Raw genomic sequence first — 12,247 nt, 5'->3', positions numbered from 1 at the left:
GTCGAACTTATAGAAGCAGAGTAGAATGGTGGTTGCCAGGGGCTGGGGAAAGTGGGAAATAAGGAGGTATCGGTCAAAGGGTACAAAGCTTCAGTTATAAAAAATGAATAAGCCCTAGAGATCTTCTGTATAGCATAGAGCCTGTAAGTAACAATACTGTATTGTGCACTTAAAATTTTGCTAAAAGGGTATGTCGGGCTGCAACACGCAGGCCTGCAAGTCCTGTACTCTCTCAGCTTCAAGAAGAAAGAGCCAAGAGTCAGTGACAGAGACGTCAATGGTTTAATGGATGGGGGAGCTTATGGGTCTGAAACAAGGTCCTGGAGTGACACCCCATCGTGTACAGCTGCTGGCGGGCAGAACATGGCAGCAGGCTTTGATAGGAGTGGAGGTGGGGAGGGGAGGTGGGGAGGGGAGGTTCCCAGTTACAAGGAGAACTGACACTGATGTCTAGTTGGCTCATTGGTTACCAGGGAAACCAGCAGAGAAGCATGCCCCTCACTGCCCCTTTGGTAATCTATCAGGTGGCGATGTTCTGATCTAAAGCTTAGAATAGTCATAAGTTGGGGCTGGTGGCAAGTAAGTAGGCATTTACTGATTAGGCTGTGTTATTAAGAGGGAAGGTCAGTCAGGTGAGTAGGGTGTAGGTGAAGCAGGGACTAGTTGAGCAGGGGATGGACCAAGGGCAAGAGAACAGCCATCCTGGCTGCGCATCTCCCTGCACAGGGTAGGTCTTATGTTAAGTGTTCTTATCACAAAACATATAATAATAAATAAGAGGGTGGGAGGAAACTTATACAGATGGAAGATAGGCTTTATGGCATTGATTGTGGTGGTGGTATCACCAATGTATACTTACCTCCAAACTCATCAAGTTTTATACATTAACTATGTACAGCTTTTTGTATGTCAAAAAATAATTTAAAAATAAAATAAAAAGAGCAACTCAGCAACAGACTCATTAAAACTGAAATTTCATTGAGGGTTGTGTTTCATAGCAGTCAAGAGAGCCATTACAGGGGCTCGGAGATCATTTGGTGAGTCAGCTTGTCTGTCAAACACTTGCTGAAAAACAAGACATCACAGAAGAGCCCAGCGTTGCTTCCACAGCTAATGTCCTGGGGGTACCACATGGATTCAGCTAAATTAAACCTTTAAAGATCTTTCCCAAGGTAAAAATGGACAAATGTCAACGTATTAGGAAATATATGATTAGGGTTTAAAAAAAATTAAAGCCATAATCCCTCAATTAGCATTTAAAAGAAAAAACATAAAAGATGATTTATTGGTATGTTTACAAATTGCTATTTCTAAAAAGAGCCATCTTTGAAGTGTGCAAAATATGATCTATCTTTCCTTCCACCTCTTGACCCCAATGTTCTCTCTCCCCTTTCTTATACAATCTTCCCTCCCACTCCCATTCCTATTTCTCTCTCATAATCCTTACGTGTCTTTCTTTTATTCATGGCATCATCAATTTCCCTCTAGTACTGGGCTCTTCGTTTCTCATTATCCTAATTTTCTCTTACTTATTTTTTCTCCTTCCTTCAACTGCATATATATGGAATTTTGTATTGAGGTAATATATTTTAAAAGACTTAAAAGCTACATAATGCAATAAGTTATTGATAAATATAATTATATTCATGTATTATTGTTATTACTTGTGTATTTTTTTTTAATTGTACTTATAAATGTCTTATAAGACCTTCTATGGGGACTTCCCTGGTGGTGCAGTGGTTAAGAATCTGCCTGCCAGTGCAGGGAACAGAGGTTTGATCCTTGGTCCAGGAAGATCCCACATGCCGTGGAGCAACTAAGCCTGTGCGCCACAAATACTGAGCCTGTGCTCTAGAGCCCGCAAGCCACAACTACTGAGCCCGTGTGCTGCAACAACTAAAGCCAAGTGCGTAGAGCCCGTGCTCTGCAACAAGAGAAGCCACTACAATGAGAAGCCTGCTCACCGCAACTAGAGAAAGCCCGCACACAGCAACAAAGACCCAACACAGCCAAAAATAAAAAAATTTTAAAAATAAAATAAAATAAAATTTTAAAAGGCCTGCTATAACTTTCAAGTTTATTATATTAGGTTTACTATGTACATGAGTAATAATACTTTCTTTCTTTATATTACATACGAAAATTTTCAAATTCCTGCTATATGGTATTTAGCATATTAATAACAAGAGTATTTTAGAAGTGTTGTATTGTACTGAACAATATTTCTGTAAGTAGAAAATTCCACTATTATGATAGCCTACGTGGTAATATTTTCTCGACATCAGATATTAACATTAATATTTTTCTAACTCATGATTTTTTCCACATTGAAATACAGAGTAGGCCTTTCGTATTCCATTGGATTTCTGCAGAAAAATAACTGTCAATGATCTTACCATCTGGCACTTGTTGCAAGAAGTTATATATCATTACCTAATTTGAGTGCTATTTAGTCTGATAATGCCCACATACTTTTATTCACTGCTATTGCCATACAAAGATAGACATTATCTAATTTCTATTTCACCCCCTTTTCACTGTTGTGACCTTTACTGTTAGTAACTATTTTTTAAATGTTTAGAAAACTCAAGTCTAAAAAGAAAATTCTCATATATAATGTAGCTGTTTAAAGCCAAATTACCTAGCATGTATCCCATAACTCAGGTCACACTTTGAGAAAATTAATGCATTTTTGCTTGTCATCTTGTTCTGAAAGGTGGAGAAGTTAAAAATACCAACAGACATTTCATTTAAAATGTTTTTAATAGGTTCTCGGGATCTACTAGTGATTAATATTTCATTTTCATTATAAACTTACTTCTCCTTATCCTTTTTTTATAAGAATAAAGGATATTACAAAAGAGTTTATTCATGTTAATTTGTAAAATATATTCATTTCATTTAACAAATCCACATTCAGTGATTAAAGAAAAGCATCAGTACCTTTCACATAAAAGCAAAGACTTGAAATCTGGAAAGAAATATTTTAATTAGTTTCTAAAAATTCTATTCAGTTCTCTACTGTGACTCATGGTCCATGCTATGCAGCTGGACCCTTAGAATTGTTTTAGGATTCATGATAACCTCCTGTTCCCGGTCCATAGATACCTGTCCACGGTCTCACTGCAGCCCACCTGATTCCATGGGCCAGCTGCTTCTCAGGTGTTTTGGTTTAAAATAATTTTGGTAGATACAGAGCCAAGGAAGGAGGAATACTCTTTCCTTTTAATAGTAGTGTGATAACCATCTTTTACCAAGTAAGAGAAAGTAACAGAGTGTTCAAGAAGAACGAAGTCCGGTACTTACAGTTTTATTTGGTACCTCCTGATCACTAAGCACTTACCTGGATAATATCGTGCCAGGCCTGTGGCACTGCCAAACACCTGCCACAACAATGAAGGATCTTCCTCCCGATTTTTCTTGAAAACTTCATCTAAGGCGCTCGTCCAGTTGAGTTCATTTAACACAATCGTTGCTACCCCCCAAAAATAAGAAAAATCAATTAATTCAAATTTGGAATTAATAATTGAACCTGTCTTCCTTTACTTGCAAAATACTGTTATACATTTTCATTGCTTTACCTATAAAAGCGCTCTAATCTGGTGGTAATCAAAAGTTTAGACATGGAATCATTTCTTCAAACACGTTTACATGATGGTGCGGGACCTGTTCTGTGCTTTGCAGATGTTTAGAAGCACCTCTGCCCTCTACCCGCTAGAGGCCAGTAACATCCCCCCAGGTGTGACAAGCAAAACTGTCTCTAGACATCGTCACATAACCCCTGGGGGGCCAAATCACTTTCTGTTGAGAACCACTGTGATGCATGAAACAGGCAGTATCAGAACTCTGCTGCTGGGAGGTATCTCTTGCACTGAGGCAGTTCTGAAGATGCTTACAAGGCACCTCATGACACAGTGTGACCACGACTGCCCTCGGTATTTTTTTTTTTGGCGGGGGGGAGAAGAAAGGATTTATTACTTGCAGCAAGTAAGGAGAATACCAGGGATTTTCCCCAGAGCATTGTCTCCCCAAACAGCAAAACTGGGGAATTTTTAAGCTAAGGGTACATGCATATTCACGAAGGGGCTTGGGTGGTATATGCATATTCATGGAGGGGCTTGAGCAGAGGAGAATTCAGCAGAACTCAATATTGAGGATTCTCTGTGATACACTAACATAGTTTGGTCTATTACCTGAATTAAAAAAAAAAAAACCCCAAAACAAACAGATGTTTGTTACTGAGCATACTTTATTAACTGTGCTTATGTAACTACCAAAAATGCGTACATGTTGATAAAGAAAAACTCATTCAGAGGCTTGACAATATCAGTGTTAGAACTAAGAAGTGGCTGATACCTTATCGCTACCTTTATGAACAATAATTTTCTTTTTTCTGGTTAGTTCAACTAATAACTAGAGCACAGTGCTAATAAGGGACAGGTCATTGATTTTGATACCTACTTGTAGCGACTGACTGATCTGGGATAGGTATCACAACCATATGCCAGTCATTATAATGAAAGAGAAACAATGATAATGTGGGATATAACAAGGGCTAAAATAATATATAATTTATAATTATGGGCCTCCATGATCATAGCATCCTATGTCTAACGTATTAAAATTCTAATTGGCTTAGGATATTATTTTCCCTTTATGCAAAAAAGATGACATAAGATAATGTCATCTTTTTTAGAGGGGTCTTTATATGTAAAATATGCACCATGCCCAAAAGCAGATTAGCAGATTGGGACACTCTGCATTTGAGGATCTATGACTAAGCCTAAATAGTGGACGTGAGCTTGGGATAAGGACTGGAGATACTGCTTAACTCTTTCCATTCTTTTCTGTGACCACAGTAAGTAAAAGAAACAAATGTGATCATGGTTAGATCACACACAAGATGTTTTAAAGGGAGAAGGAAAAAGAGCTTCTATCAAGAAAGAGGCACAGCATATGTATTTATATTTTAAAGTTTATCATTTACCAAAAAATGAAAAGCAAGTATACTGTGAAATTGTTCTGGGACCAACATCTTCATGCATTTCTCATTACTGAAAACTAACGAGATTTCCATCTTTATGGATGTGATTACCTTCAAAAAGATCAGTTGTGTGTGTGAATATTCATGAGCTGGGTCAGATCCACAGTGCATCTGAGATACTAGTGAATTCATATTCCAAAGCATGATCCAATGAACACTGAGTGGCCAGTTATGTGAAAATTTATATTCACATAGATAACCTGAACTGATACTCACTACTCATGAATATTTATGGTACTATACAAAACATCACAGAAAAAGAGGGGCATTCTATCTTCTTTTAAACATTCATGAATTTTAGAGTAATATTCTACTCAGCAAAATAATGTTTATTTATGTTCCAGATAGTTAGAATAGATTGGGGATTAATGAAGTCTATCTCTTCAATTTCCCTGGCTTTTTAATTCACATTAAGCAACAACTGAGATCTAATTATTTTTAATAAAGTTTTATTTGTTTACAGGGCTAATTTTTTTCTCGTTTTATTTGATAACAATTACTCAGTATTAGGCTCTGATACAGTGATTGTGAATTGTACTTCTATGTACTCAGGGGAAAAAGTCAAGCTCTGGAATGTTCTTACCATCATGGTGATACGTTTTAAAATTGTAGTTTATATATTTGAAAATTCTTTTTCAGATAAGACATTGCAGAATGTTTTTCTCAAAATCTGTTCATATGCAAATGAGCAAGGTGCATAAATATTTTCATAATAGACACTTGAATGATTTACTCAGAATGAAAGAAATGGTATTGTATATATATCATATGAGCAAGGTTTATAAACTTGATGACAGTGTGAAGAAAGGAATGAGGGTACAGATACTTCCATTTGTCATTGTGTATTTATAGAGACGCTTGAGTGCAATCATTATTCTAATAGCCACAATTTTTATTGGAATGTCCAGAGCAAGAAATCAAAATTCAAAGGATCTGCCATGCGAGTACAAAATTAGTGCCATCTCTTTAGAGGAGACTTTGGCTGTAGTTGTCTATCGAAATTCTCCGTCTGTAGTCCAACAATTCTACTTCAAGGGATTTATACTATGTATAAAAACATAGTAAAACACCAAAACTGGAAGGTAAAATAAATTGCTGCAGTAGGAAATTCTTTTCCTTAAATTATATTGAAAGCAGCTAAAAACGTAAAAGAAAACATGTAAAACATCAAAGCAAATAAACAAGTATGAATATCATTTTAGATCGTTTTTGGTGATTTGGCTATACTTTTCGGGTCCACATTATGAACTACATTTGACTAATAAATATATATTACTTATGTATCCTATAATAAGCAGATTTTTATTCTTCTTAACCTTCTAAAAATTAAATACCTAATCCAGGATTACTAAGGTGCCCAACATTTCCCCATTTCTACTTTATTAGCATAACTCAGGAAAAACAATAATGAAATAACCGGGTCATTTGCAGATCGTGGCATAATAAAACTAATGCAGAATACTGCCCATGCTAAAACTTTTAAAATGCAATTATTTTTCTGTAAGGCACAGTCTTTATATAAATGTCTAGAGCAAGAAATAAAAATTCAAAGGATTTTATTTAATTGCAGAAACACTGGTATAAACGAGTAGCCGAATAATATTTCTTAAAATAATTCCAGAATAAGTGATCTTTTTAAAAGGACTTGAAATAGTTCTTGGCCACAAATAAAACTTTACCTTTTATTTGGACAGATATACTCAAGAATATGGGTAATAGTTCTGACTGGTTTTCCATAAATCGTTAGGCAGTATTTAAAATTACATCATATTTAAGTTTCTCAATTATATACTGGATACGTATTGCATTATTTAATATACTGTATACTATACTCATCCATGTCCTCCTTCTCTACCTCCTAAAATAGTAATGTTCTACATTCACACATTCAAACTTCTAATGTCTTGCTTGAATGGAGTACATGAGTATACACAGAAATTCATGAGTGGCTTCTACTTTTTTCGCTGTGTAAGACAAACTGGTCAGTCGTGATCTAGCCTTGAACCTGCTGCCAATTACTAGTGAACTTAGCTAAGTGTCCTATGGCTTCTTTCAGAGTAAAATTAGTCCTCATCTTCTGCCAACTTTTAAGAAATGAAGATTTTTATCTTTGTTTGAAAATTAGAGTTTGTGAAAATAAGTCTTTCATAGATATCCAAGGCTAAGCTTATTAAAAGCAGTGAATGCTGGGAAAGCAGACCTTGACTTTGGGGCCTCTATTCTGAATGGTATAACAGCATTTCACTGATAATTGATTCAGAACACCAAGCATACGTCTCTATTCTTCTACTTAGTTTTCAGAAACAGGGCCTTGATGTTCAGCAGTTCTCTGTTTTGGAGGATTCTTTTGTTCAATCTGGCTTCTCAAGGGAAGAAAGAAAAATCTAATTTGTAACAGCACAAAAGAAGCACCTTACATTTGCTGCTAATTCTTCTAAAATACGTGACATATCTGTATCTCATTTATGACATGAATACAGAATTGCTGACAAGTTAGGAATCCAATTTTCTCCTGTAAATTTCAGCCATGAAGGGTTGCACTATTGCTCCCTTTTAAGTTTGAGTACATTTTGTTGACTTATTCAGGGTTCTGGGCCTCACCATGCATTGAAGGCACTATATAACTATTTGAAAAACCTTAAGGTTATTTATAATGTCAGCTACGGCTTTGAAATGAAGTGGAAATATGCTAGAAAAAAGAAGAGAAAGTATTTTTTATGATTCACTTAAAATATAAAATAACTTTGACAAGTCTGCATCAAAAAATACATTTTACACAGCATAAAGTAGCTTTGACAGGTCTTTGATAAGCTCTGTAAATCTTAAAGCTATGTAAAGGGACTGGATACTAAAAATTATTTTTAATAGTAAATATGATACAATTAAATAATTAAAACAAGAGAATTGTCCAAAATGTTTACTACGCTATTTCCATTTAATAATACCATTCCATTATCATAGCCTTTCATTAAGGTAAAACTAGCTGAACTATTGCCACTGATAACAAATGAAGTCAGGAATTTTTTAAGAACTTACTGTGTGCCAGCAGGTGTGTTAACCATTTAGTATGCATTATCTCACTTAACTAAATATGACACTTTGAGTGAGATACTCATATTATCTTTTATTAGATGACAAAAACAAAACCTATTTTTAGATGATAAAAATAAAAGGGCATGTAATTTGTCAAAAATCATACAGTAAGAGCTGTAGAGAGAGCACCCAAATAAGTCAGATTCCAAGATTCTTACTGTTTTATGAGCTATTTATTATTTCTAAGCTTTCATTATATGTGTAGCTCTGATTTAGAATTTTAAATCTGAAAAAAGTAAAAATCACCTATGCCTTTGTAACAGTGTTTCTCAACTGAGAGAGATATTCCTTCCCAGGAGACATTCAACAATGTCTAGAGACATTTTTGATTATCAAGACTGGTGGGAGCCTACTGGCATGTGGCAGGCAGAGGCCCGAGATGCTCTAAATATCCTACAATGAACAGGACAATCTCCACAACAAAGAATCACCCAGTTCAAAATGTCAATAGTGCCCAGGTTTACAAACTTTGCTCAAGTACAACTATGAACACAAGACAATTAATCTGCTTTGTAAAAAGCAATATTCCCAACGAATACTGTCAACAAAAAGCCACAACACAACTTCAAACCGAAAGTTGATACATTTAAAAAATATTATTGTTTCATATTAAATTATGTCAATATTTCAGGCTACATTTTGACACCCTTTGGGTGGAACAAATTTTCATTTTAGTCCCCAAAATTCTAACACGTTATTCTCATACCTGAGCAAGTAAGTAGGATTTCAAAGCTACTTTTTAGTGCCATTAAATGTCATCCCTCCCCACCTCCTGGCTTTTGGACATTCATAGAATATTAAAGTTTTGCTTTTTTTTTTAAAGACTCAACACTGTGCGATTCTAAACTAAATTTTATCTTTAGAGCAAATGTTCATTTTATCCCATAGTATATAAGGTAGTCAATTAAAGGAGTTGCATTTAGCCGGTGAGCTGAGCCAGATGCCACTAACTTTATTCATCAACCTTAATCTCGAAAAAGAAAAATGTTAATAAGAACAAACCCACTGATCCAATTAAGCGCACAGACAAAAAGAAGCCACTTTAAGGACTAGACAGTGTGCATAAATATTAAAATGAACGAATCTTTTCAGCGGATTTGGCTAAAGGAATCTCACCTAATCCCAGTGTAAATGAAAGATTAATAAAGTACAGGGAGATGGGAAGACCAAATCTAATCTCTCTAATCATGACTTTGGCACCAGCATCCACCTCCCATTGAGGATGGGAGAACAGAAGGCTCCAGGGCACATGTGGGCCCTGATGAGGAGATAAGCCTTATTCCTACCATTAATTGGGTACAAATATTAAAAGGCCGTTGTCCTTGTCAATTCTCTAAGGCCCGTATTACTGAGATATTTGGTCTCACTCCCTATGTCTTTAGTTTCCCAGCACATAAAAGGAGCTCAGGAGAAACCACTTTATTACTACAGAAAATAAGAATAATGCAAGGGGAATAGGAGACACTAGGACCCAATGTCATATTTATTAATTGAAGGATGCCTTACATAGAAAAACAGTTTCTTTTTACATCTTGGCATATTATTTAGTCAGTTATTTTCTTTTACTTGAACAATAACACATTTCTTTTATATACAGCAACTAGAGTATAACACTGTATAATTTGTAAATATAAGGCTGAACTTTACAGTGATTACCTGAGGAAGACAATACAATTTTTTCCACTGATACGACTTCACAATGTCATTTTCATCATAAGTGTGACTATTTGTAATTAAATTGTTAAAAGAAAAATTGTTAAAAATCCGTTTCTATATATTAGAGCAATGCTTCAGCAAACACAGAGCCTACTAAATTCTGAACAAATGAAAAATAGCCAAAAATGCTCTAAACATTTTTTAAATTTAAACTTTAAAAAGGGAAATAAAATGCATGAGTTTAAAAAAGAAATCAGAAACTATGAGAACACAGAAATGAAGTTGGAAGCCATATAAGAATAAATATGTAATTAAACCCAAATATAAAGGACTCCAAACTGAGGTTTGTTTGTTTTTTAAAATGCCTAATTACCATGCTGGTGATTCTTTTTCGTTTAAATAATTGGCATTTAAGAATTCAGTATATGCACATATGTAGTATAAGCAAAGACTATTCTTACTTACTGCCCTCCCACTGAAAGGCCGTGTGTCTTTGTGCCAGAAGTATCCATTTCACCTTGGGAAAGTATTTTATTTTCTCTAAACCTCATTTTCCTCACCTGCACAATGGGGATAATAATAGTGTCTGCCTCACAGATCTGTGCTGAGGATTACAGGTACTTAGAACATCTTCTGTCACTTAGTAACTGCACAATAAATGCTACCTGCCCTTATCATTACCATTATTTTCTTATTTACCTCTTAATACTCAGCATTTACTATATATATATATATATTTTTTTTTTTTATTTTTTTTTGCGGTACGCAGGCCTCTCACTGTTGTGGCCTCTCCTATTGCGGAGCACAGGCTCCGACGCGCAGGCTCAGCGGCCATAGCTCACGGGCCTAGCCGCTCCGCAGCATGTGGGATCTTCCCAGACCAGGGCACGAACCCGTGTCCCCTGCATTGGCAGGCGGACTCTCAACCACTGCGCCACCAGGGAAGCCTTAAAATATATATTTTTAAACATCTTAATGGAGCCGTTCTGATTGCGCTGCTAAAATGCTAGGATGAGTGATGTAAGTCTAGCAGCCTCTCTTTCCTCAAGGGACCTTTCCTCTTACCTCGGTCCTAAGTTAATGTCCAACAACACTACTTAATTTTCTTATTATATATCGCATGATAAAATAGCATGTTAACCTTTCCAAACCATTTATTGATACACTGTTTCAAGAGAAGGCAAAAATGAAAAAACAAATTTCTCTAATGATAGCATTTAATGTACTATATAATTTCAGTAGAGATAATTTTTACTACAGAATATTCTCAGCACTCCTGAAATCAAACCATGCTGGTGATTGTGGCCCTGAAAACAGCATAGACACACTAAAATTCTGGCAGAAGATATTAAATTATATAAGACCTAATATACATACCAGACACAACACAGGCACATGTACGCACACACACAGAATGGTGTACACACAGTTCTGTTAAAGCAGAGAGGAAACTGGCCGAGAATTACAGACCAAATTAGATATGGGAAATCTCTTGCCTTTGCTCTGAGACTGCCTAACCGCATAGGGAATTTAGTGTCTACATACAAATCTGGACTGCTGAATTCATAAAGAAGGATCAAAAAGTATTGGAGCTGACTAATGAGATACGGCTGCAGGATAACAAGGCTCCTGGGGGCAAGGGTGATACTGGCAGTGAGGCACACGCTGCTTAGTACTTAAGGGTTTGCGTCAACGAGTTTTAGAACAAAGAGTTGCCTGGTGATTTTAAGATGGAAAGATCAGATGCACTGAAACACAGTACATAGCAGATAGCTATAATCAAGAAGAACAATCGCTTGGTTTAAACACCATGCACTGCTTCAGAGTGAAACTAAACACAAAATAAATCTAAGAAATTGAACTACAGGTTGTTACTTACAGAGTCATGTTCCATAAAGGTATGGATGAAATCTAACACCATATCTAAGACAACATGAGGTTAGTATCCTTACATCTCTACCTGCACATGAATAAAGAATTGTCATACGCCTATAAGCACACATGCATGCAGAGCACTCATAACATTATTTTTACAGATAGACACCTACATATAAAAAGAAAAAACAAATACATCAACTATTTCAGTTTTCAGGATGCTTACAACATAGTGACCATGATTTGTTCAGGTTTTAATGTATTTATTACAGTTATTGACATGTTAAATTTATATTTAACAGTCCTAGCTACGGCCCAGTTCAACAAATACCTTAATAAAGAAATAATTCTTTTTCTATTCTAATAAATCATGTATTTTAAATTTTCATTCATAGCTTAATATCCCATAAAAGTTTAAATGTATCACTCAAATTGTTTGAAGAAGCTCAAGTTATTCTGACATAGCTTTAAAATATTATAAAGGATTCAATACCTGGTCAAAACAAATACTCTGCACACAAGCTTTTAAAAATGGCTTAAAGGTTTTTGATCTGATGAAATATCATAAGAGATGGTAAG

The 12,247-nt window shown here is 35.5% G+C and overlaps 1 protein-coding gene across 4 annotated transcripts in view; it reads right to left on the bottom strand.

Moving 5' to 3' along the window:
• Positions 1-12,247, bottom strand: part of CACNA2D1 (calcium voltage-gated channel auxiliary subunit alpha2delta 1) — a 514,317-nt gene that overhangs the window by 143,222 nt on the left and 358,848 nt on the right. For all 4 annotated transcript variants that reach the window (XR_003436525.1, XM_027123784.1, XM_027123782.1 and 1 more), the window contains one exon: positions 3,344-3,475. Coding sequence is in view for 3 of the 4 variants with exons in the window: in XM_027123784.1 (XP_026979585.1) it covers positions 3,344-3,475 (132 nt within the window). In the remaining variant the exon portion in view is untranslated. The remainder of the gene's footprint in view (positions 1-3,343; positions 3,476-12,247) is intronic.

Source organism: Aethalodelphis obliquidens, unplaced genomic scaffold (genome assembly GCF_003676395.1).
Source record: "Aethalodelphis obliquidens isolate GAN/ISIS:26980383/991018 unplaced genomic scaffold, ASM367639v1 scaffold27, whole genome shotgun sequence".
In the NCBI taxonomy this organism is placed as follows: domain Eukaryota; kingdom Metazoa; phylum Chordata; class Mammalia; order Artiodactyla; family Delphinidae; genus Aethalodelphis; species Aethalodelphis obliquidens.
The sequence above is the reverse complement of the archived record's forward strand: the minus strand, read 5'-3'. Positions and strand labels throughout refer to the sequence as shown.